The sequence below is a fragment of the Phycodurus eques genome, chromosome 22 (genome assembly GCF_024500275.1).
Source record: "Phycodurus eques isolate BA_2022a chromosome 22, UOR_Pequ_1.1, whole genome shotgun sequence".
Lineage (NCBI taxonomy): Eukaryota > Metazoa > Chordata > Actinopteri > Syngnathiformes > Syngnathidae > Phycodurus > Phycodurus eques.
Genome location: NC_084546.1, coordinates 5828925 through 5856578, shown reverse-complemented (window position 1 = coordinate 5856578; position 27654 = coordinate 5828925). Strand labels below are relative to the sequence as shown.

At 42.5% G+C, this 27654-nt stretch overlaps 1 protein-coding gene across 1 annotated transcript in view; it reads left to right on the top strand.

The window, feature by feature from the left end:
- The window catches only part of nav3 (neuron navigator 3), a 126352-nt gene that overhangs the window by 51193 nt on the left and 47505 nt on the right, over window positions 1–27654 (top strand). The window contains 7 exon segments of the mRNA XM_061668486.1: window positions 3348–3519; window positions 10030–10098; window positions 12170–12312; window positions 15794–16533; window positions 16535–16875; window positions 21178–21287; window positions 27406–27514. Of these exon segments, the coding sequence (XP_061524470.1) occupies window positions 3348–3519; window positions 10030–10098; window positions 12170–12312; window positions 15794–16533; window positions 16535–16875; window positions 21178–21287; window positions 27406–27514 (1684 nt within the window).

The following is a 27654-nucleotide window of genomic DNA, read 5'->3' as shown; positions in this document are numbered from 1 at the left end:
CGATTGAGTAATATTGTCTTCTGCAGCCATTGTGCTGATGCTACCTGTTGTTGTTGATCATGCCGGCAGCAGCAAAAATACTGTGAGAGTTTGACACACTGACCGACAGTTCTAAATCTAGTTCAGCCCACCGCTAGCAGTCACCTACTAAAAACAGCTACGTGACGCACCGCAGGCATGGAATTTCAAAGTCTGTAAATAAATGGGCTATTGGATTACCTGACAGCAATGGCCGCTATTATTTCCTATGCTTCTTTTGCTGTCTGAAATACAGTATTATTTTAGATGACTGGGTAAATATAACATAACATATTGTATGATAGTATGTTAATTTCCTGAGAGAAGTTACATACTGTATCGTTGAAGAGGAATTTATGAAAAATAATCGAAATTAGACAAGATTTGATTGTTTGTCCATCCCAGTACCCTGTTAGAAAATAATGTGGGAAATTATGAACAATCTGGGGTTTTATAGTTTTGAGAACGTGCAACAACCACACTGACACTCATGATGCTTGGAAAATAGTTCAGTTTTAGTACAATATCCTCCGAAATTTGTGTGACGATAACACACACAAAGATGTTTCGATGCCGTTTCTTCTCACATTCCCCCAACGTTCTCCTTATTAACCAAAAGCAGCAACTTTTCATGTGGTAATCTGTTCAGTCTTCAATTCCTAGACTCAGTTAATTCAAATCAAATTTTTTGCACATTTTTCAGCAGTATATGGCTTACATTAAGTGGTCCTTACAGTGGGTCAGTGGTGGCTCTTTTCATTTTAGGGTCCCTGCAGCAAAGATTTAAGACAAACAGCCCCCAATAACCCGTTCACCCTGAAATGCTGGGCTCTTGTTTCTTTAATAGACACTTTTGGTCAGGATAAACTAGTATTCCAAAGTTCATTTTGATTTCATTCTTCTTCCAGTCAGAAATTTGGGGCATTGCTTGTCTCGTAAAGTAGCAAGAACAAGGTCAAGAGACCCTGGCCTGGCATGTATTGTGCGTGGATTGAAGCCAATTGAAACCATGAGTTTGAGGAAGTCAGTAAAGGTAGAATTTATGTCGCTCAGGCAATATTTGTCTCCCACATTATATGACCCGGCTCTACTTGAATCTGTCCCTCACTCCCTCTTTAGAAAGTCTTTTGTGACCCACGGAACAGCCTCACCAAATCACAAGAATGACTGAATGGAAGCACGTCAAACCACTTAAAAGACCCTCTGAAGTACATTTTCATTGAACATGGGCCAGAAACACTTTATTTTCTTCATCCCGCCAGTGTCGCGACAGCGAAAGAGCCCCCAACTCATGCTTAATGAAAACACTGTGTGCTACTGACGATCTCCTGTCAATGCCTCACAACAGAAAGTTAGCCCTTCCAATATCAACAAGTTCCCCCAAACCTACCTAATATTCAGGGAAGTTCAACAGTCTTATCTTTGGTGTGCAGTTGCATTGCTGACACAATGTTGAGTAGATAACACACACTACAGGCAATGCATGAACAAGTACTCACTGATGTCAGCGATATCCTCGTCTCGTCTTATCTCGTCCTTTCGAAAGAATATCGTTGCCCTGGGTGGATGTAAGTGTGATTTTCTTTTTTCCATAAATTCAATCAATTTTGTAAAGTAGAAATGTCAAATTTAATCCAAATTTGCCCAAAAATGTGCAACAAATCAAATGTCAATCCAAATGTTTTAATATACTCTGCCAATAAAGATGATTCCGATTCTGAAATTGTTGAAACGAGTCTGTACATTAGTTTATCCTTTGACTGACTTCCTCTTTAAAAAAGACAGTCATAAATGTCTATTTTACAGAATTATTGAATAGTCATTGTTATTGGTTGATCCTCGGGCTGCAACTAACAACTACTCTGAGAGGTGATTAAGCTATCAATTATTCAAGCGACTAATCAACAAAGTGGATAATAATGTGTAGCGTGTACACTGTGTTCTGTGATCTACCGAATGTGAAAATTATATATTGAAAAAATTGTTTCCAAATGTCTTATTTTGATTAAACACAAAGATAATCAGTCTGCTTTTACTGAGAATGACAGAAATCTGATTTACTGTTGAGAGGCTGAAATCAAAGGGTTTGGACAATTTTCGGTGAAAAACTGGCTCCAAAGGATTAATCAACTATAAAAAGTTGATTAATTTTATAACCAATTCATTTTTGCACCTCTAGATTACCAATTCATTTTTGCACCTCTAGATTGAGCAGTCTTAAAATATAGTTGGTTCTGCTTTCAGGTCTTGTTCTTTGGGGTATTACATTTAAAGTTAATTAATGGTACCCTTATCAGTGGCAATATCATTGATTTTGTACTGAAGGGTGTATCTGTAAAAAGAGGTCCAGTTAAGAATACACAACATAGTCAATAGTCAGTGGCATGACAAGAACAAACACAATTTATTGGTACATTTCATTTTATTTCCAAAGTTCAGTCGTTCAACAAAGCTGCATCATTTTGTCTGCCAAAAGTAGTGGACCGTCTCTGCCAAACGGAGAGTCAATTGATGCCCGTGGGTGTTAGGAAATGGAAAAGCCCATAGAGATTAATCTTCACCACCTTCCCAAAATAACGTTAGATGGCTGTAAGATCTTGATAATAACTTTAAAAAAAAAACTGTATCAGCCATTGCTCCGCCTGTGCCGACTCTTGCTGAGGGTTTGATATGAGAGCTCCATTTCACAAATGGCTGCGTTAGTAACAGTGATGAAGCCTTCCTTTGCCGGGACTCATCCAAATTCTATTCCAGCCGACGGTGGGAGATCCATTACTTTGATTTTTCTCAGCGATTAACTCTGGAACTGTATTTGGAGGGTGGAATTTTCAAGAGATTTGATAGCCTCAGCGCAGATATTTTGCATTTTTGTTTCATTCTTATTCCTTGGGGGTTATTTATTATTTGGTTTGTCTTGGTTGGTATGTGTCATTTATTGTAATAGTTTTTTCACTTTCATCAGTATAACAGCAGCTCCTCTTCGCAGATGTAAATAAAGTTCATTTTGTGGATATTTACAAGCATAGCTTCAGTGTTACATAGGCCTGATAGATCACATTGGTTCATGTGAGCTTCTTTGTGTTACTCCTTATAGACTAAAGGGCGCAGAATTGTAAGTACGAGCCGCCCTTAAACTGCTGATCTACTTACACTCACAGAAGCCACTTTATGCTTTGGAAAAAACAGATGAAGGCTTCTTCTGAGTCTTTTCAGCAGTATAAAGTGATTTAAGGGTTATACTGTGTTTGTCTTACATAATAGGGATCCAACATTCCAACAACAGCGACTTACTGTGTGTTCTTTCCTTTTTTGTTTTTCGGGATCTGCAGAGATCAGGAATGGCAACCTGAAAAGCATCTTGGGCCTCTTCTTCATCCTGTCCCGCTACAAGCAGCAGCAGCAGCAACAGCAGCAGTACTACCAGTCGTTGGTGGAGCTCAGCCAGCAGAGCGGCAGCAGCACAGCAACATCTGTCAGCAAGTCGCAAGAGATGCAGTCCAGGTACACTTCGAACAGCATGAGCCAGTACTGTAAACTCATTGCACTTTGTTTCCATCCCCGAGTCGTCATCGTTTCAAATGTTTAGTGGTGCATCACCATGGAAATTTAGTGGTTTGTTGCAATTTAACAAATCATCTCCATTGGATTAAAGCTGGATAACTACTCAGTAACTAGTTTTTGTCTTTATTGGACACATGTCCCTTATATCCAAGGCAGTTACAGAAAGCTGAAAGAATAGCTGGGTAATCTGACACCCTTCTGTTAAAGGAGACATATTATGAGTGCTTGAAAGCGGCTCTGGATCTTTGCCCATCCTAGCTTCCGAGTCATGGGTGGAGAAAATCAGTGATGAGCAGTTTCATGATTAGTTGATATTAATAACTTGCTTACAGACACATTTTCAGAAATAGGTTGTGAAATTTCTTTCTCGATGGTGGGCCAACTATTTCGACGGAGAACCATTCACTCCCACATTCACTCCTAAGGACAATGAAGCTCGCATATCTGTTTTGGGAATTTGGGAGGAAGCTGGAGTACCCAAAGAAATCCCATCAAGCTCAGAACTGTGAGGCGGATGTGACAACCACTTGTTCACCATGCCACCTGTCCACCATGCCACCTATTAAAAAAAAAAAACATTTTCCATAATATATCTCCTTTAAGAAATATATGGCTCTAATGGAAATATAGCACTGTCGTTTCATCTCCCTGAAAATCATTATTGAAACTAAATCCGTTTGAAAAATTTCATAATATTTGCCACAGCTTACCATCTTTTTTTATTTGTTTGTTTACTATATGGTGACACCATAGCTCAAATTCTTTGTTTTTTGCAAACACGCCCCAGACTTTGTGCACCTATGGGTTTGTCATCGAGGCCTGACTTTTTGCAATACTAACAGGCTGGCCTAATATAAAGTTGGCAACTCAGCAGTATAAAGCAACCAAAGCAAAGCGAGCTATGACCCGCTAAGTAAATAGACCACTTTTAGAGTAGGCTTGACGTGCCACGAATGAGCAACATTCCCATGCATTAGATCCCGTGACTGTGTCGCCTCTCTGCTTGGCCGTGAAATCGACGAATGAGAGCGGCATTCGATACACGAGAGCTTTCGATGGTCGTGGATCAGTGTTTTTGGTTGTATGTGTGTGTCATGGCGGAGGTTAGGAGGGGCACAGCTGCCTGACATTCCCAACCTCCTGCTGCCTACCCTTACAACAGGTGGAGAATGCGCTTGTACACGAATTAAAGCACTAGCGTTAGATTTAATCAGGCTTGGCTGAAGGAAAACCTAAAACTAAAGCGTGGTTTCTCTGTTAAAATGTATTTTTAAATACATTTCAGATGTTTGAAGGTAATTGCTGTAAATGTGCAAGCACTGAAGACTATGTAGGACTCAATTGTGAAGATACTGTATAGGGTTAAACTGCTTTTCACCGTTTCAGGTTTCCTGATTTAAGTCTTGAAGCGGATCTAATTGTACAGCTCAAACGTGTATGTATGTGTAGCCAAGGAAAGATGCCAGACAATGTAGCATCCATTTTACCAGTTCGTAGTAGTTATATTTGATTGTCAGTTAAGAAGGGGCATGGTTTCAGCGCATTCAGCGGACATGCCCACAGCGTTCAAGAGTGGAGAGAATTATCTTGAAGCCTGACTTTATATATTCGGTGATTTTTATTTATTTTTTAAATCATAAAAATTTGGCAGGGTTGTTAACAACACTCTTTTCTGTGGTTTGTCAAATTTAGAAGACCTGACTTCGTACTGTGATCTAATCATTACAGTGGGGATCAGAGGCTCAACGTGTGTCAAGAGAAAACTAAGAAATAAATGAGAAAAAATGTCAGTTTTTCAACTCATATTGGATATCTTATCATACGTACAGTATATTATCATAGCTTCAAGTTTTTCAGTAAGCATGATCCCATTCAATTTGGAAATGTTTAAAGCAAATGCTGAACTATCTGGTGAATTAGGTCAGATGCAGATGAGTTGGTAGCATAAGTTGCTGGAAAACTGACTTGAGACAGCAAGCTTTTATTTAACTTTATGTTCAAGTATGATGTGCAAGAGGAACAATCGCATGTCCAATTATTGTTGTGCTTTTTCCAGCAATGTCTTTGCTCTGTTTTTTTTTTTTTAGGCGTTATAGTGCAACCACTGTATTTGGTATGGGTTATATATAGGACTCAGGACTGACATGCGGCTCTATACAAAATAGTAATGATGAATATGAGTTCTTATGCCAAAGGCTCCGTTTCACATCCAATTTGAATTGGGTAAAATGTAATTACATCTAATCACGAAATGGCACTCTAATTAATTTCCTTTAACGATGATGAATCCCTTTGAGTATCAGTCGGCCGCGAACATTTAGCGTGTGCGAAATATATATGAGGGAGACAAGAGATGTGAACGGATTTTCAATGATCAAATTATATCTGGCACATTTAGAGACACATACACACTTGTTCTCAGACGTTCGGTATGCTGCGCATCTACATGTGGGCTGTGGCGCTGCTTTCTATAGACAGCACCTGCTGGCTCTCATTGGTGTCTCTGGGGTGACGGATGGGATGTGTGGATTTACGTGTGTCCAAACGGGGAACTCCCAATTCAGACGAATCGTGGCAGTCCGGAGCCACAAGTGTTTTTTTGCGCTCGATTTAGGAACAGCAAAAAAAATAAATTTTTAAATCTAGCGTTTGAACTCAACATGCCCCGGGTTAGACAAGCTGACCCCCTGGTCTGGCGCTCTTCTCGCCTGCCCACGGCTGTGTCGCGTGACAGGAAGAGTCGCTCGCCATATGGGAGAGCCAACAGCCAGGCCAAGCCCGACTCATCTCCTAGGTACACTTTGAGTTGTGTGGTTGGATGCGTCTTAGTTGGTAGAAGCACGAAGAATTCTCTTGATCCAACGGCGATTTGTGGATTTAATCAGTGGAGTCATGTACTGGTAAAAGACTTTGTTCCACGTCTTTGGTTGGTTGAGTGGTAGGTTACAGACGGATTACAGTATTATAAGACTATTGGGAAGTTGTTGTTGTCTATGTTGAATTAATTCTCTATTAATATGTTGTCAACTGATCTATCTGCATTGCATTTAATCTTGAATTTTGTCTCTTGCCTGGTCTCAAGTACAGTGGATATAAAAAGTCTACACACCCCTGTGCAAATGCCAAAATGAGACCAAGATAAATCATTTAAAAACATTTTCTACCACGAATGTGACCTATAATCTGTTTAACTGAATTGTTTAAAACAATGTTAAATTAAAATTTATGTTAAATCAAAGTTAGAAGAATCCTGCCACCATTTCTGATTAACCGCAATAAATTTCATATGTTCTAGTAAGCTTTTCCTGACTTTTGTTACCCCCTTTCTTTCGAGCAGAAGATGGAATGTTTTGTGCTAATACTAACTACCACACATTTCCCCACATGTTCGGCTGTTGTTATGGTCTAATGATACCAAGGTTGAACCTTTTAGCCATAATTCCAAAAGGCATGTTGGGCGTAAACACAACACTGTTCATCACCAAATGAACACCATACTTTACAGTGACGCATGGTGGTGGTGGTCGCGTCATGCTTTTTTTTCTTCTTTTTCTGCTACAACTGGGGCCTTAAACAATGTGTAGGGTATTATGAACAGTTCCAAATAGCAGTCAGTGTTCGCACAAAACCTTCAGGCTTCTGCTAAAACAAAAAGTCAGGAAAAGCCTACAATAACAGAGGAACTTTATTTGGGGTTAACCAGGGGCAGTTTAAATGGTTCGGAAATCCTGAACACAGCCACATTCCTGTTAGATTTAAGATTCAATAATTATTTCTTCAATTTATTTGTACAGGTTACAAGTCACATTACTGGTGATAAAGGTTTTTAAATGATTTATCATGTTCTCTATTTTTAGATTGCAAAAACCTGCCATTTCAACAGGGTGTGTAGGACTATTGTAGAGATAAAAGGAGACATACTGTATAGAATTTAAACACTCGTAGCTGATTGTTATTAGGATAGAGTATTTTTAATAAAGGGCATTCAGAGACTTTATATGAAGATAGATTTTTATGGGACTGATTCGGTTAACTGTCTTGAATCACCATTATAGACTCTTGCAGTACACAAAATGATTGTATCAGCAGGGTTCTGGAAGTGCCGAATTGTAGCTCAGGCCTGTAGTGTCTGGCATATAGAGGCAATCTTTCATTGGTCCATTTGACCTTGTGTACCCAGATGTCTCATCGTTTGGAAAGATCTTTAATGTTGGTCATCGTATAAACTGCATTTGAATCCGATGCCGAACAATGCTATTTCTGCCATAAATGATCCTTCGTGGGTGTGTTCTTTGAGATATCCCTGCCACAAATCAACAGTCTTTTACTTGTAAATTACACAGTCAGGTTGCTCAGGCTTTGCTTCCACTGACTGAGATTGTGCTTAAACCCGTTCCCATCATCCAAAACCAATTCCAGTTAATGGTGGTGCTGCATGTCATCATCTGCATTATGTAGAACGGCTCATGAGAATCCTCCCTGACCATACCGACATCTTCCACGGTCAGCTCTGAATCTCCTTTGCACATAAAAAACACACACCACATCCTTAAAACCGGCAAGGTCAATTTGGAAAGGTGTAGAGTTGCTGTGCACTTCATAACAAGGTCATGGAAAGTGGAGGTTAATTGTTCTACCTCGAGTGTGCGTGAATATACTTGTATACGATAATGAGAAAAGGGAGATTAGTTATGCATTGATTTGAAATTTTGCACAGCACTCTCAAAAGATCCGTCACACTTGAACATTAACAATTGTGTCACACAAAGGGCATTATGATGATTATTTTTATTTTATTTTTAAATGGTCAAGGATAGTTTTCTGCATCTTACTGTATGCTTTATACCTAGTTTTCCTGCAAAGACGCTAACCTAAACGATGCAGGACGATGCGAGGACTGCAGTTTGTCATTCAAGTGCCCAGTACATTTTATTCACTTAACTCAGTCAGTGCCAAGCCGCCAGCCCACAAAACACAAAACAGAGAACGAGTTGTTCCTGGTTGCAAGAGCAGGAGAAGATCTTAATGCACTGATGGTGAGGCTACTTCCTATTTTCCTCCAGCTCTGGACATTGTACAGTTTTGGACATTTTTACTCTTGGATTCATTCAGTTACTGCTTCAGGGGTTCTCTCAATGTTGAGCCTACAGTGTGAAAGGCGTGATTGAAACAACCATTACGCTTAGGTACGAAAGGTACAACTATGTTCAACTGGATAACAATTTCTTAATCTAGCATGCTGTCTCTACTAATAAAGCCAATAGCTGGAATTTCAGCACTCTTGATTATATTTTAGTTCAGGCCAGTTTCGTATCCTGTAAATTGGTGTCTCAAAGAAAATCTTGGGTAAAAAGACAGTTAAGACAGTTTAGAGAGTTAATTTAATATCAAACCATCACGACCATTTAAGAAATAGACAGCTAGATAAAAACAAAGACACACAGGCTAATGCACTGATTATAATCTAGTCGTTTGTGGCATTGTGCAAATAACAAAGTAGTTTCTGATCCTATTGGCCCTAGGGGACTATTTTATTGGCTTTTTTCAGTGTTCATCTGTATTAATTTCCTTTATTTATGTTTTTTTATGAATAATCTTAAGCGGAGCAGTCAAATATCCCTAAAATTAATATGCAATTTAGCTACGTAGGAAAAAAAGAACAAGGTCGCCAGATAGTGTTTTCTGCTTTGTTGTCTCCACAGCCTATGCACAGAAAACAATGACGTTTTGTCTGTATTGTTTTGTAACTTGTCACTTAATCAAAACTAGTATCCACGGTCCACTATTCTGTGTGAAAGGTATCTTTACAGATCTCGGTTTTATCTCATCACTGCAAAAGTACCCTCAACTTTTTAATGTGTAAATGGACTGAAAATTGCCCCAAACATTGCATTTACCCAAAGGAGTAAACAAGAGCCTCATCACCTGGCTGTCACTTTGTATGTAGGATGATGAAAGCAGTGCAGCATTTTTTGTTCATAAAGCGCTCTGCGTTAACTTTACTGTTTCCTGTCGAACGCGAATGGTGGCCAGCGCTGGTTCCCATCCATGTCAATGACTCACAGTGAGCGTTGGGGTCGTAAACCGACGTGACTGCTGCCGCGGGTATTTCCGCTGCCTCTGCTTTTGGTCCGTTTTGAGGGTTTTTTTACTTGTTCAAAAGATGCCACCGCAAAATTGATTGTAAACATTCCTCATATGATCGTGGTCAACAAGCACGTTATTAGATCGGTCACATGCATGTGGTCATAACAAAAATCAAAGAGTTGTGCCTTGACATGCAACATTATCTGCTTCCTCTTCCTCCACTCTTGTTATCGGTTTTCCGTCTTCTTCATCATAATCCCTGCCTCTGTGTCACATTATTGCATTAAGACTTGGATTAACAAACTGGGCACATTCCTTGTTTAACTCACTTAACACTCCTGACTCTGCTTTTTTCTTCCGCAGTCTCACAGCACGATATGCAAGTCCTCCGCCCCATACTGGAATAGGGTCGCCACAGAAGAAAAACACGAGGTAAATATGACAAAGGTTTAGTTTCAAATCTTACCTTTGCCAGTAGCAACAATGCTTTCTTTCTTTTTGTTGGTTTATCTGATGCTTCTACAATTTCGTTCTCAAAAGGGGTACACACCGAATGATTTTTAGTATCTTAACCAATTTAGGACATAGCGAGTAAACATTTTTTGGAAGTGTTTGTTTACTGCTCTTTTACCAACACAGCACAGCACACAAGCGACTGAGAGCCAGCACACAGGTCAGACAGTTAACGTTTACTCTTGTCGACCCAGGAGCTCTTTAACACACACCACACCATAGGATAGTCATGTAAATCTTTAATGACATCCGATAATTGGGCCCTTGCTGACTTTGATTGGAAGAGAGGAAAAATGCTCAAATCCAGCTCGATTATCAATTTTAACTGTAGCATTTTTAATGCCTTTTGGTATCTGTTTCTGGTAACTTTTTGAATAGATGCTAGTTTCCGACTTTACCAAATCCAATTTTCATTATTCAAGTCACGCTTTCATTTTGCCTGGCCTCTTTACATGTAATATAGCAGTGTGTTATCTCGTTTTGTGAGGTTTTGTTGTTTTGTTAAAGTAACGCCCGCTTTTCTTAAATTTACCATTCTAATTGGCTCAAATCGCATTAAGGCCTTTTCACACTGAACTTGGTCTTTTTGGTGTTCACCACAGGGGAGGGTGCAGGGACGATGGCATCGCAGTGCAAGCTCACCCGTATTTGGAAATGGTTGCTTGGCAGCCTACCAGGAAGTAGCCTGGAGGCCTTTCTCGCTGGTTTGGACGCTGGTTCCCTTTCACTTGTGTCCCAAAGCTTGGGACACTGGGAGACAACATTTATTATTACTTCCTCCATTTTCTCCATACTGTAGTAGGATTTTTCTATCCCACTGTACATTTTGGTGTGAACCAATGAATCTGGATAAAGGCACAGATACAGGACCCAATGTTAACCATTTGAGGTGTCATTGGAGGCATCTACATTTGTTATGAACTAGGAAGTGGCTTGCTAACTAATGAACAGATGGAATAACACAAATACGGCAACTTTTGTAAAAAGATGACATATAGTCACTTTATAGCTCACTTTTTTTTTTCACATATAGCTCACTTTTCATGGCTTTAGACTTTTGCACAGCACAGTACGTTAACCGTGGCGACCAATATTTCAACAATGCAGCCGCAGCAGCTCCAGCTGCAGCCTGATGGGTGGTAATCTCCCAGCATGGACAAACCCGACACAGCCCTGCTGCCTCGCAGAGATAGCACTTTGTTTGCCTCCACACAGACCAACACCCCGTGGTAGTGAGTCTCCATTTACAAGTGCGATTACCACATTAAATGTTTCCTCGGGGTTGGAGTAAGAACCTGTAGTAGCAGAAAAGGGAAGACGGACCAGGTGCAATGACCAGTCCTACTTTTTTTTTTTCACTTTGCCCCCTGCAAAAAAAACATTATTTCATGTGGTATGTGTGGGACTGTCACACGTATACGATAAGATCCCAAGCCGCCGCCCACAATTTGAGTCTTGTTTCTCTCCCAAGCCGCATCTCGCTGATGCATTCATCAAATGTGAATTTTGGAAGATGAAAGAAGCTCATGATAAAAGGAACTACCTCTGATTTCCAACTAAATTGCCTCAATCTCGTTTTCCAGTGTTTCGCTCTCCTTTTCCCTCATCTGAGTTTTTCTTCATCTACCCTTACTTTTGTTTTGCCCCCTTTAGTTCATTATCTTTCTGGATTTCCTTCTTTTTGTTGACTGAGAGCCGTTGAAGTGTTGGCTTTGGGGTTACTTGTTTTTTTTTCTCTGTGACGACTTGCCCGTCTGGATCAGATTTGTTGGGATTGCTACTGCAGGGAGGAATCTGTCTGGAGCACCCGCAGCTTCAGCTCAGTATGATCCGTCAAACAGATCCCCAGACATATCTGAACATTTCAAAAGATATGAATTTAATATACTGGAGCATTTATATTCATGCTTATTGGTTCTTAAATCTGTATAGAATAAAAAAAGTAGCACAAGAGGACTTTGTTTCATCTAAAGCTATTTTTCCCTTGCAGGTTACCGGGACCCTCCAGGGTACCCGCTGCAGGCAGCGGGGCCTCCAGGAGTCCGGGCTCATCCAATCTGAACCGCCGCAGCCAGAGCTTCAACAGCATTGACAAGAGCAAACCGCTCCAGTACGCCAGTGGCAACGACAGAGGTGAGGAAGTGATGTGGTTTGCAGTTCGCTGAGTGGAAATGAAAATGGTCCATCCCAGGCAGCCACTGGATGGCACCACTGACTTAGATGAGTTCACGGGAAAAGCCCATTCTCACCCCCCTTTTACTCCTCTCTGCTGAATCATCCCAGGGTCATTATTTTGCGTTCGACATAAGAAATTCCATTAAGTTGACACATTTTCACAGACATAATCGAAGAAGCGCCATGATGAAAAATAATAACCCTTACAGTGGATCCTCACAGTTGCTGAAAAGTAATCTTTTTTTTACTTTTTAACAGATTAATAGTGACTCAGGCTACTGTGAGTATAATTAAAAACATTCCTGACAATATTCCTATGTTTCACTTCAGGAACTTATTAATGCATTCGATGTCAAATTCAGAGCATTTACAGATGCACCCTTTTCTACAGCTTTGCAAAGATAAGGCACCACATCTTCGCCGCAGAGGAGCTAAAACAATGGTTTGCCCTTCAGGAAAGGAAAAATCAGTCAGCTCTGCATATAAGCTCAATCAGGCAAAATAAAAGATAAATGAGAGCCAAAAAGGCCTAAAAAACTGAACCAACAGTTGTCTATCAATCTGACATTTACATTTGCATTGGAATTGTCCATCCATTTATCCCTTTTATGGAACACGGGTCCTCATTAGGGTCTGGGGTGACTTATCCCAGCTATGTAAAATCCTTGTCAAACATTAACCAAATTAGAATGTTCTATGTCCGTGAAGGGCTATGCAATGAAAAATAATATTGAAAACCCCATTAAACCTGTTCGGACCCTTATCTCTCTTTCCAATCTACATCTGGCCAGATTGTGCTTCATGTGCTTAGCATCTACGTTCGTTTCCAGCTAGATCATAAAATCCCCCCAAAATGCAGAGGTGTTTCAGATTATGTGAAATATTGCCTGGACCCAGTTGTGATGGCATGCGTGTATGGTCGTCACCTCTGCACAGCTGGCCAGCGACAGCGTGAATCGGGCATGAATGTCAAATTGTCGCTTTGATAATGTTACAGGAATTTTGTTCGACACATGCAACCTCCGCTGGCACGGTTTTCGGGAGAGAGAGGGTGGATGAGACGCCATCCCGCCATCTGTTCCACGCGGGGAGTGCCTCAACTGCTCGGCCAAGAATAGGGGCCAGTCCTTAAATGAAAGTCATGCTTTGAGTGGAGCTCCGAGCTTGAAGAGCACAACAAGAGATGCGCGATTCGCATTACCGTGCAGACGCCTGATTAACTTAGGCATCAAAGGGCATGTGTTTCTGTGAAGTGTATGACTGGATGAATGTAAAGCTGGCGATTGCTCTGCTTTACATTCGTGGTTTCAGACACCGGGGGATGCACTTCAAGCTGCGGGAGAAAGCTGCTGACTTTGTCTAACAAGGCGAATGTATTTTCTGACTAGCTGGTGGAACATGTAAGGCAATGTCAGATAAAAGTAAGTAAATGAGTAGGTTGGGGACGCAAATAAAAATAAGAGTTCACAATGGAAATGAAAACCCCGTACCCAAACAACATGCATGGTTTCATTTCTGGGTCCAACTCCGCCCAGATGAAGTGACATTTCAATCCTTGGCCACACTGCAAAAAAAAAAAAAAAAAAAAAGAAAACGAAAAGTCTGTTGCCACGGCAACAGCAAAGTCACTGCACGGCAGTGAAAAGTGGCGGTGCTGTGAAATAGCCCCGGGGGATGGGGTGAGGGAGTGGGAGGGGCCAAGAGGGGGGGGGGGGGGGTTGACAGAAGGGGAGCAGGGGGCTCTCTAAAGATGGAGTTAATTGAGCCACTACTTGAACAACATGCATTACTTATAACCCCTATCTTTCACATCCGTGCGTCACCTCGAGGGCCACAGAAGATCCTACAGGCGACATGACATTGCCTAGTATCAGCTAATTTATAGGCCTACGTACATGCACACGTTTGAATATATGTTTTTGATCATCAACATTTATATAAACTTCAGTATAATGAGTACTGAACAGAACCGCCACCCTGACCTCAATATATATATTTTTTTCTTTTTGCATAGGCTACACATACAATGGTGCCTTGAGATACGAGTGACCCAATTTAAGAGCAGATAGTTAACAATTCTTCAAAACAGGTTTCAAGCTGTTTCATGCCACTCACAGTTGAAGTTTACAGTCAAACTCAACAAAACAAAGATAATTGCATGTTCTATTTTTAAAATAGGCACATAGCTTAGTTTTAGATAGGTCAGTTTGTTTGGGCTATTAAATTATTCAATCATTAAAGATGTTTGTCCAAAGTTTTTACTCTCCCTTCCATGACGGGTTGTACACTTTTTGGGATCCTACATCCGCAGACGGGCGTGTTTGACATTGTTAGAGGAGCTTGTCACGTGTAAGCCTGTTAACATGCTTCAGTACCAACCAAGCCAAGCCGACCAAACGTTCTGCCCTCTGCCTGAAGAAGCCTTATAATGTGAGGAGAGGAGGCTGATTCATTGCATTGCATCTAACCCTGTTCGCTCTGCTAACTGACAAGCGGACAGACATTTGGTTAAATGGCGTAGAACGTCATGCTGCCAACTGTGTCGCTTTACCCTCACGCACAATTCAACCCATCTGTGACTGATTTTTGTTGAACAACTTTTAGTTACACACATATGGAGCAATTTGAGAATGCCTATGGTCTTAGATAACGGCTTTAACCCTAATTAAGGCCTGCAGTGACACAAATGACTGACAATTTTAATGAAATTTTATCTGAGCATAACCTAATAAATGCAGATAACTATCGGAACGCAATCTTTGGATCAGAGGCACCTTCATGTACCAAAGCCTCAAGTAATTGCTTGCCAAAAGTCAGTTCATTTCTGCAGTAGATCCTATTGGTCATTGTCATAATCTCAATTATTTGTAATTTTTAATTTTTCTTTAACACGAGGGGAACCATTGTTTGTTGTCATGGATACATGGTTGCATCTCTCACAAGCTATGTTATCTCTTTCGAACATGCTATGGCAGACTTCTATAAATAGAATGATAGAAAGTTGATCCTTTAAGGCATCATTGCAATGAATAGAGTCTCTATCAAAACTTTCGGAAGTATTCTGCTAACAGGGACCAGACTTTTTTTCGTCACAAACATTTCCAAAGTTGCATGGATGTGTGCGAAACCTCATAGGAAAAGTACTTCATGTAACACAGGCTTGTGAACATGCGCAATCGGAAAAAGTCAAGAAGACTGTAAAAGTTTGCAAAGACTTCTGAAGACTTCTGGTTTTCCTATGAGGAATATAATGTTTCTGAATAAGACTTTCTTCACGAAATAAAATCCTCAGTAGATAACCCTATGATCCATAGTAATTCTAGGGCCATATCTTATCCAATATGGATACTGGTCTTTCCATTTTTAAGGTAAAAACACTTTAAAAACTTTTTCTATCAGTACGTGGCACTTAAGAGTTCTTCTTTGTGTCTTCTTCCAGAGGCAATGAGGAGCATCCCAGTAGCCGGCGGCATGAATGGAAGCGGAATGGGTGGGACTGTTCCCACCAGCCTAAGTGGGCAGCAGCTGGCCTCTGCCATTCCCTCTGCTACCGCCAGTAAGTCCTGGCGGAGCAAGTCGATGAACCTCAAGCACAGCGCCACTTCCTCCATGTTGGCCAGCCCCACAAACTCGACGTCCCCATCCCTGTCACAGCTGACCCAGGAAGGCATCCATCCGCACAGCAATGATGGGTCCAAAGTTGGGGGAGCACCACACAGGTCTATGCTGGAGAAGTTCCGTATGATTAACCCTCGATCGGCCTCCCGGGTGTCGCCGTCCATGGCTGAGATGGCTCTGCAGGAAGAGGATGACATGTCAGAGTACGGCGAGGATGGCCTTACGCCCACGGGCTCGGTATGCAGCAGCAGCGGTAGCAGTGCTACGGTGAAACAGTTGCCCTCGAAGACCAGTGCATCCTCCTTTAGTGCCACAAGCAAGACCTCGTCTTCATCCTCTTTTTCCAAAAGTTCTGCGAATGCTAGCAAGTCCACATGTAAAGACAAGGAGGACAAAAGCAAGTCTGGGAGCAAGCAAGTCTGCGCTCCATCCAAAGAGGAGCGAGACTCTTTTGCGGACTCAGCGAAGAAGATGTCCAAAATCGCCAGCCTTGTGCCCAAGGGAGCAAAGCACGGAAAGAAAGACGGTGGCGGCTCCTCGGGTTCCAGTGGCATCCCCAAGCCCTGGACTTAAAGCACCCTCAGCCAGTGTGGCAAAGCCCCAGGGTCAGTCCCAAAGCCAGACGGGCCTCAACAGCAGTAGTAACCTACGGGGAGGGGAGGCGGAGAGAGCCAAGCTCGCAAAAGTTGGACAAGGTGGGAGTTTCTACACGCAGCGCTCCATCGGGGGTCCAGAGGGCAAACGAACCAGCATCACCTCCTCCACCAGCACGTCGGCCCTGTCTGCATCCAGTGGCGTCCTGGCAGGGGGAGGGGGAGCACTTGGAAACGGAATCGTTCAGCTGCCACAGCAGCAACAGCACAACCACCCCAATACTGCCACTGTGGCTCCTTTTATGTACAGGTAAGACGATTCCACCTATATTACAGCCCAAAGACATGCCAGAAATGCGGAACTAAATTGTGGGGGAATTTTTTTTTTGTAAAGGTAGAAGCACTGATTCAACTCATTTATGTAAAAATAAAAAAACGTAAGAAGTACAAAAGTAAAAAGTAAGTCATGATTTTTTTTATTTTTTACAATACCCATTTTGCTATTTTGGCACAACAAGGAAAATAAACCCCCAGCAGACTAAATAGTTTCTGTCTTTTATTACCAGATCCCGAATGGGCAAAACAGAACAAAATTACAAAAAATGCTGACTTAGTTTATGGACTGAAAAATACACCTATATTTTTTTCAGATTATTTTTGAAACTGGTGGTTTTTAGGCTTCACCACAAATCTCTCTTGTAGCCGACAACATGAAAATAATTTATAAAAAGGTCACGGACGGAGAATATTTTGCTTCTACGAATATGTTGCATCATGGTCATTAACGCTCTCTGGTTCACGTTCCTCCATGTCACTGCCTGTTTTTTCTGCCTAAAAGCCTCCCAAAGTTTTCTCAATTAAGAGCTCAGCCGCAGTTGACTTTACCTTAATTTCTGTATTTATCACTTTTTTATGCCGTGTCGTGACTGTGGTCATCTGTGACGTTTGAACAAAGTAACAAGCCTATTTGGAAAAAGTAAGGAGTAGAAAGTACAGATATGTTTCTAAATGTAGTCAACGGTTGTCAGAAAATTAAATATCCTTGACTAAAGAACAGATACTTCAAAACCTACTACAGGAACAAACTACATCTTTTCCATCCACTCGTGTGTTTTGATGCATGTTGAGACGTGTGGTTAAACCCCTTCTGACATCCAGAAAGTGTGTAAATCTGCCCACCAGCGCCGATTTTCTGTGACGACAGGAGGGTGGGGAAAAAAAACGGAGAAGCTGCCAAAGTCTCTCGGATGCCTTTTGTTCTCCGAGAGAAAGAGAGTTTGCAATCCCATTAAACACGGCTTAATCCCTCACCCCTTCTCCCACTTCTGTCTACCTCCTCCATCGCTCGCAGTCAGCTCTGCCAAAAGGCGGCCGGTGCCTCCTTCGAGCACAACTTAAATCCCAATCTTTTGGGAACTTTCACTCCTGAGCAGCTAATGAGTTATGGTGTTCTTTTAAACTGAGTCTCAAAGACATCCATACTCAATTATTATCATCATTATTAAGGACATTGATCTTTGACTCATATCCTTTTTGGCAATCGTCAACACTACAAATTCTATTCTAAAAATTCTTCAATGGCAATGATTCCATTCGGAGAACAACTGAAACGGTACTACCCAAACATGGCTCAGGTGGTAGAGTGGTCACCTCCCTACCCGAAGGTTGTGGGTTCGACTCTCAGCCCTTGTGACCATGTCGAAGTGTCTTTCAGCATAATGCTGAACCCCAAGTTGCTCCTGATGCTGCATCATTAGTCGGTGAATGAGGACACGGTGGTAAAGCGTTTGAGTACCTTGAAGGTAGAAAAACGCTATCCAAGAGAAAGCCCATTTACCATTTTACCATTTACCAAAGCTGAAAAGCAGAGGTGGGTAGTAACAAATTTATTCTGTTACATTTATGTAACATTTGGTATAACTTGTACTTGTCAGATTAGTTTTATTGCAAGATACTTTATACTTTTACTTGAGTATGTTTGTTCATGATAAAAATTAACTCACCATTTGATCAGTACTTGTTTGGTTTTTTTCTCGAATACTCAAGTCCATTTGGAGGACTGCTTTTTACTTTACTTGAGTCATATTCCAAAGTGACAGTATTGTTACAATTTTTGGCTAGTCTACCCACCTCTGCGGAAAGTATTTGTCATCCAATTATGTAATAGATTATGCAATGAAGGACTTGTGGCTTGGTATCCATGTGACTTGACATTCAGCTTTTAGAACATTACCTTGAAAATATTCCCCTATTCCTTTCTTCGCTTGCGTGCAGCGATATCTGTGCTCCTACGTGCACTTCCACTCTTGCATAATATTGCTCACACAGATTATCAGACCTCTACCTTGAAGCCTTGTCGGCACTCCGTGCAGGAAAAAAGGTACAAACATATATATATATTCAAGAGCTTTGAAGCTAAACGAATTTCCCTACTGATATTGTAAAAATTTACTGCGGAAAGATAAATAATGTTTGTTGTGTGTCACAGACAAATTGTGTTGTTGGGTTGCTTGTGCTAAAACCTCCAGTTTGCTATTTTAAAATAAAAAAAAAAAAAAAATGGAGAATTAAACTTTTCAGATAGGGTGAGTTCGAAGTTACAGGGATTATTAGTTTCAGGCACCGAAATGGAGCGATGGCCCATTTCAACTAATCCTCACCTGTGCTGACTGTCGTGAACTTAATACTCTTGTCATATCAGCCTGCTTTCTTCATGCCTGTCCTCGCTTGCACCCATCATCCACACACACCATCGGCCAGTTGTGACATTAAGTTAAAAGCCTCCTGCTGTGTTGCTATTTACCTCCATTTTCAGTCCAAATTGGACAATTTAGTTTGGTCCTGTATTTTCCTCTCACCCATGTTCAAATTCTTTGCAGTTGTAGGTAGGACTGTGTGTATGTTTAATGTCCCACCCAGACAGAATAAGACTGTCTGCTCTAACTGCAGTCTGCCCACCACTATGTTAACTAATTGCATGATTCAAATCAGAATCAGTCATAATTTTAAGTCAAGTAAAGTAAACGTGATCTTCACAGTTTGTAAAGCACACTCCAAATTGTCACGAATATCCATCCATCCATCCATTTACTTTACCGCGTCTCCTCATTAGGGTCGCGGGCTGTCATGAATATGAATGACATATTACTGCTGTAACTATCTGCTATTTCTGAGCTATTATTTTAGCATTGTGCATATCAGTTATGGGTCGTATTTTTAAATTCACTGAGGTAGGCAAAATGTGATTTCACACCTGAAAAACGCCACTTCGTTGAGGTGACAGTTTTTATCTGCACCTCCGCAGGTGCTACTTTTGTGCTTGTATGCGTCCATTTTGTCTCGTCTGTTTGGTGTGTGTGTCTGCGACACTGTTATCACCAAGCGCACTGGCCCTCGTCCTTGTTGCCACCATTGAACTCGGATTGTACACAAACACACATTGCACACACTGGCGCGCGCACTGTTTCATCCGAGACATCCCCTCTTCCCTTTTGCGGTGTCCATCTGTTGCGACTGGAGACGCTCTTTTATCGGTTGCCATTGCAAACACGTGGCACGAGGAAGATGCGGTTTCCTTGGAGTCAATTGCTGAACCCTTCTCCTCTTTATTGGAATCAACCTTAAAAGTCAATAAATGCCTCTTGCGATTCACCATGAGGAATGTGGTTTGGAGTGTAAAGACAAGATAAATGTATACATGTTCGTGGCCGAACGACTACATTGTAGTGGACTTTGACGTGATGAAAGTCGAGTCGAAGTCGATTAATGGATGATGCAACTGATATTTTTCGCAGCACATTACAGTGGTCCCCACCCTTTTTTATAGTTCGACGATAAGCATAAAAACAAATAAAAAGAAATTAGAATTACAACTCACCATTACGCTAAATATAGTTGTTGTAATTCGTGGCAGCCCATGCCAAATAATACGTGATTATCAATTAGTTGACTTCAAGCGTGAAACGTCAACGCATAGTCGCAAAGTCGACCTATCAGTTCAACCACTAATCCATTTGCAGAGGGGTCTGGATAAAGGCCTTCCTGCATACACACAATTACACAGGGGGCTAGGATCTACAAATTCCACTTTTGTCCAGAAATTGTCTGTTGATGCTGAGATTGTCAGTGAGTGGAAATTCCTGCATTTTCTCTCGTGACTGTGCAAAGGGTTATTGAAAAGAGCAATGGTACTGCAGTTACGGAAGATAAAAACAAGCTTTTTATATATTGTGTGTATAATACTTGAGTGACATCAAGTGCTGCCAAACAAGCTAATTTGAAAGAATGTATTGAGAAGAAGTACAATACCGTTAGTGTGACATTCACATTTACGTAAAAATGTAATTGTGGCATTCATTAGTAAGGAAGCCATTAATCGGTCAAAGAGTTTTTCCTCTATTTTACTTCAGCTTTTATAAACGTAATCATTAAATTCTGTCTTAAACTCTCTTACCGTCCTCAGAAAACGGAATCCAATGCTCCATTGATCATGAGTCCCACAAGTGAAACAAAACCATTTCGGAGACTTCTCGATTCATTAGATTTTTCTCCTATCAGGTTTTCTTTTTTGTTGTTGTGACACCTTGGTATGATTTATTATGCGCACCCGCAGGACGTTCTCGGAGAATGATTGCACCATGGTGGCCGACCCCTGCCTCAGCCCCACCAAGGGTGAGCTTGTCTACAGCAAGACAGCGAAACAGTGCCTGGAGGAGATATCAGGTATGGACCCAAACACACACATGTGCTGGGCTTATCTCTGTGTGTGCAATGTCAATATGCCTCAATGCATTTACGTGTGTGCTGTTCAGTGATCTGTTTTAATGGTCCAGACCCCCTCATGCTGTTATATGGTATTTGCCTTCCTGTACCAGCGTTTGTTTGCCATTGTTGCTCCAATATTTTTCTATTCCGGTGTATTTAGCTGAGATTCAACCTGTTATATTGCAATATTGATGAGCTTTCCTTTTGGGTAAGCATGATTTAAGCATGTGCCACAGTATTAAATTAGCCAAATTTAAGGGTACTCACAGGATGGACACTGATGTGACTCCTACAAGGTGCTAGTCTTGTCCATACAATATGCATTTGGAAGGTAATGGGTGTCTTTTTATGTCTATTTGAGGACACTAACCCCCACACCTCCCTTGTCCTCCCTCCTGTGCTCGTGTTGTGTCGCGAAGGGAAAAGGTCAACGCTGACAGTCGGACACAGGGAGCATCTGTGGCTCTTTGTTTGCGCCCCCGCGGCTGCAGTCATCTGTGACAGTCCCCACGCGGGTGTCGCACAAAGCCGTCGTATGACACATACGGAGCAAACACATCTTCATTTGCAGTCTCACGATAATATCAAAGAATGGTTCTTGTGTTTTGTCTGAGATGATGATGATGTGCCTTTTGAACTATTCTTGGGATAAAACATGACAAATGACTCAATCACTGCCATGAGTTTCTAAAATCTGAAATCCGATTAAAAGTTGAGCATCTTCGATGGAAAAAAAACACACCTGTCCAACATTTTTAATGTATTAATATAAGACGGCACAAACTGTGTGCGACGAGATCTCTGAGATAAGTTGGACTCGACTTTCCCAGACCTTTTGCTTCGGCCGCGGTTTTTTTCCCAGCCTTTTATTTTCGAGGGTAAAATTAGACTGCAGCGCCGACTGTTAACTTTTGTTTGGAGTCCATTCAGAAACACTTGTTTGTTGTTGTCACATGTCCCGCCGTCGCTTCAGATCCTTTCGTTCTTGACTCTGTGATTGTGGAGTGGCGGTAATGAGTAGGTCGACTGCATATCAGAATCAGAATCATCTTAATTTGACAAGTATGTCCAAAAAACACACAAGGAATTTTTCTCCGGTAGTTGGAGCCGCTCTAAGGCACATATTTTACATTAGAAAAATCCCACAAAACACCACGAAATAAATATGTCACATAAAGTATATATCCTGGGGTGGTAGGACTGAACATGCCTGAACCTTTTTGGCCCTCTACCAGGTACAAATAGTCACCTTGGTGCCCAAAAATAAGATCTATGAGGTGCTTAAGTGTATATTTTAACTGCATCCACCGGAACAGACTCTGAAAAAAGGTACATGAGTCACATACCTGTCCGTTGTCTGCCATGGGACATGTGGAAACACTTACCTTTGTGTCCAATGATTATCCCTGTGGGATGAGTTTGTATACCTCAAGGGAAAGTTTACCCTTTTCCTGACATATTTGATGGGTCCCAATGTCCTTTCAGCCTTTATAAATTGGGCTTGTGCACGGCAGCTGGGGGTCTAATAAAGCTCAAACTAATTGATGAGTAATATGTCGGTTCTGCGGTCTAATTATTGATCCGCGATAAGACGACGGGCTCGCCGTTAAGCGCATCCAGATAGCATTCAATTAAGTTTGTCAGTCAGCGAGGGGCGGCGCGCTTACAAGTGCCCTGTAACCGTAAACAACGAAACAACTCGTCTCGTTGTCGAGATGGAGGAACAGCGAGGGTGGAAGCATAGTTGAGGGAGGAACGATAAGGGGCTGGCAGGTAGATCGTGAGAGAATGCAAGAGAGAAGCATTAGGAGAACGAGAGGATGCTAAACAGTGAGCTGAGAGAGGGAGAGAGAGAGAGAGCCGTGCGAGTCCTCTGCTGGCTGTGGCTTCACCAGCCGCTCACTCTCCGTTGCGAGGAGAGAGGGACCGTCACGGCGTCAGAGCAGGAGGCAGGAGATGTGGAGCGGCAAGGTGGAAATTAAGGGCTGACGTTTAATAAGGGAGGAAGATAAAGAGCGTGCAAGGAGGAGGAGGAGGTGGATACGAGAAAAACGGAGAGAAATGTAACGACTGGCTCATTCACACCCCTGACTGTGGTGGTCGAGGACTGGAGGCGGTTAGGCATGAGGACTAGAGAGGAAGCGCCTAAGGAGTTAAATTGTAAGAATTAATGGAGAGCATGTGCTGGCTCCAGAATGGATCTTGACTCTACCTGTCGACCAGGACCACAGTTTGGGAGGCGTGGTACCCATGTCTCTACCTCCTCCATGCTTTGGTTCCATCCTATTCACAGCAACAGTCCATCCAGGATGGACTTACTTTTTCCTGCTGAGTCAAAGCAAGCAACGAGGTAAGCTGGCAAAACAAGGAGGGGTTCAGTGAGAAGACATGAAGAGAGGTGCCGAGTTCTCTGTGTATCAGGGAGGCTGCCCGGCTCGACGCACTCCCCAGCCCCTTCCGGACAACCTCAACCTGCGGCTCAAGCAGCGCTCCCTTACCAACCTGACGCTGCACAGCGATGCCGAGCAACGGGTTTGCGCCTCGGAGCTGGACAAGCATCCGGCTCGCATCCCGCAACGTCAGAGCTCGTCGGTGTACCTGTCTTCGTCTTTGTCGCAGCGGGCAGGGGGTAGTCTTCATGGCAGCCCCAGGAAGGAGGCGGTCACGAGAAGCTGCGGCCCCCGAGCTCGATCCCTGTCCCTCTCCCTCACCAAGATGCTCTCGCAGTCGGAGCACTCCCTCATCCCTGTGCCTTGGCGGTGCACAGCTGCGGGTGGGAGGCCGCAGCGAGCTTCCTACGGCGGCCACCCCCGGACCGAGCCTCCTCACAAGCCCAAACAGCAGCCGGGCAGCGAACGAAGAGGGGAGTGGCGGGCGTACGGACGAGGAGCAGGGAGTAGACACGGGCGCTGGGACGCGAGCAGGCAGGGAGAACGAGGGTGGCTATTGGGCAGAGGAGGAGGTTTCTGGGGGAGGGCCTCGTGAGGGGACAGCTCAGCTGGATAAGGATGTGATCCTCACCATGCTGGGCGACCTGGAGCAGGTGCTGCACACACAGCCTCGCCCACGTAAGTCAGCACAGACGCCACACGGATTCCTCACCCTCACACAATTACCATGACAGGTATAATTTCATTTGAAGAGTCATCATGCTTCATTAAAAAATAAGTTCACAGCTGCAAGACCTTCCCTTGTAAGCACACCCCATAATTTAATAATCATGGACTCTGATAGATTAAAGGTACTTTTAGGGTCTATAAATTAACATTCTGGTAAATTGGAAAATTATGCAATTTCACTTAATTGATCCAAAAATAATTATTTATTTACTAAGAATAATGTATCTTCGGTCATCTATCTGTGCCATTAACATATCGTGACAGGCAGAACAATTAAATGCCCTTTCACTCGATGGAAGAAGGTACATTTAACCTGTATATCCACCTGTTGCCATTCATACAACAAAATGATAGCTTTGTCTTCAACGAAACGGGCCAAGATTTCACACTAAGTACATTTTGGAGGAAGTTGAGATGAGATCATGATTATTTCAGTGTGTATACAGTACTTTTTGTGTCATTTTTGTTGGGTGTTGGCCTTTGCTCAATAAAGGTTGGGAAGCACTATACTAGATGTTGCCAAGCAATTGTATTGTTTTTTTTTTTTGTGTGTGCACATGAATGTTAATGTATGTGTGAGAAAGATCAATCCAGATCAAGTTTTTCCGTCCAAATAGACAGAATGGTGGCTGGATTAAGGAGATTTTTGTAAGATAGGGAACCCTGGCACATTCAAACAACCAAAGGCTACCAAAATCTTCCATCAGCTGTACAATTAGTTTATAAGGGTAATTCCATACAAATAGTGGCCGGCAGCCAGTGTGTATTACAATTAGACGGTACTTTGTTAGTATTCAACAGGAGTGAGTCCCAGCTCGCAGTCTTTCTTGACACAGAGACTGACCTTTTTTTTTCCAGATTTCTTACCGTGTGCGTTTGAGCAAGCAAAGCTGAGAGCAGTTGGAGTGCGAGCGGGTGTCCATATATAGAAATCCAGACGATAGATCAGGGAAAAAATGGTGAGTCTTGCATTCAGAGCAGGCTCAGGCAAGGATTTATGCAGTGTATATCTCATTATTTGACACAAGGTGCAAACATTATTTCTAAATAAATGAGGGGACATTGTTGGGGCTCTCAGCTTATGTCCTCTGAGCAGCCACATATTTTAACATTAGGATATTAAGTTCTCGGTATTAAAAAGCTGTATTGCTAACTTCTCCTCCTGCTGAGCCAGGAAAGCGCTTCGAGGGGGTTGTGTTGAACAAGGAATGGTCGCTTTTCTCCATTTTTAATAGACTCCGATATTTGTGCAACGTTTGCCTGCGGGGTCGAGCTCGGCTCTTTTCTACCGAGTGCAGGTGCACCTCACACACACATACCAGACCATAAATGCAATAAATGTCGAATGAAGGCTGCGGGCCGCGTCTCAATGTCGCATTAAGTAAAGGAATGAAGAAAAACAATGAAACGCTAATTTTCCACAGTGAGCTTCACTTGCATGGCTGATGTAAATCATGGTGGACTTCCCAAAGTCAAGCTTTCCCTTTAATGGCTTCAGTTTCGGCTGATATGAGGTCAGCGGTTTGGACGGCGCGGCAGCACTTCGACCTCACTTAACGTGCCGTCTGTTTGCTCTGGCCAGTCAAAACATGACCTCAATTATACCCAGCTAGCCCTTAGCCTCTCTGAGGTCATCCACAAGGACGGTGCAGCGAAATTGTGGGCGAGTGTCAACATTTATATAAATCATCTTTGGGTGCAGGCGTGGAAGTGTTTGTCTTTCATAATTATGCCTGATTCCCTGACGCGCCTGCATACATTTTTCGTTTAAGTCTTGGTTGTTTCCTTGGCTGACCGCAGTATACTGTACTGTTGTGCCGCATCGATTCAGGACATTACGCTTTCCGCGATCTGACAAATGCTGTGTCAGTGCCACCGAGGCTGCCGATCATTCATCATACTTGGTGAACTGTGCGACTCAAACAACATGTATCGCCACGCATCCCGTGCCAAAACGGGATTGCTGTCGCGCGCGAGATTATTTTCATACTGGCAGTGTATTCGAGTCATTCGTTTCTGCAACGTGAGGGAAAACACCAGAAGAAGAATTCACACCCTTTTGCCCTGCAAACTGTGGATTCCTATTCGGGATGTGATCAATCACAACGTGCCTTTGCAATTGTTTCCATGTGCCCTAAGTCAACTCTGGAATGTATTTTTCACGAATCTATAGTTAGGCTGGTGTTTCTTCTCAATGCGGAACGTAAACACCTCAATTGTTTTCCCTGCTCCTGGCGCTCACTGCAAGTTGCAAGGAAAGCTCATGAAACTTTAAATCTCTTTTTTTTTGCTCTGCCTCTCTGGATTCGGTTTGATGTCAGGATGTCAGCTCAGAGATTGAATCCAGCTTCTTCCCAATTTAACATCAGCTGGCCCATTCAGAGCTAGTGTATCTTCTATTTCAGATGTTAATTGTCACAGTTCCTGCGGTCCCAGCATGCAGATAGCTTGATGAGGGATTATTAATCAGAGCAGACAAGTAGATACTTTAATGTGCAGCTTTTAGCTCTGAATCAACCGTTGCTTAGGACTGGCACTCCAAGTTTAGTCTGATATCGAAAATGGAAAAACAAGCACATAAACTAAACGATTATTTCATAGCAGTGACAATTGAGGTTCTGGTGAGGGGGGAGAGGGGTGGGGTGAGAAGAAGCGGCTGCGTTTTCCGACAGGGAAGGAGAGGATCTCTGACAGTGTTCCTTCGTAGGCACGGATTGGTGTCACAGCACAGCATGCGCTGTCAAGCGTGGACCTTTTATCACGACCATCTGAAATATTGTGTCTAGGCTTCATAGAAAAAAGGCTAGAGCCATTATGACTTCCGAGGACCATTTGTCACTTTGTCCCCCCAATGAGACACACTGTGACAAATGATGAAAAACTGTTGTCAGACTGTCTCTTCTTTTGGGGGAGGAAAGCCGTGTGTGTGGACTAAATCGAATGTTGTGTGTCTGCAGGAGAGGACCCCGAGACGAGAAGAATGAGGACGGTAAAGAACATCGCTGACCTGCGGCAGAACCTGGAAGAAACCATGTCCAGTCTACGGGGGACACAGATCAGCCACAGGTAGGCAGAGAGATGGTAGTAGCTGTAAATGACTACATGCATTTGTGTTATTATGCTATGTGACGAACGAGCGGCCATACTGACGAATTACACATTATATAAATCGACTTGTTTTGCACAATAGTTTCTCGTACTTGGAG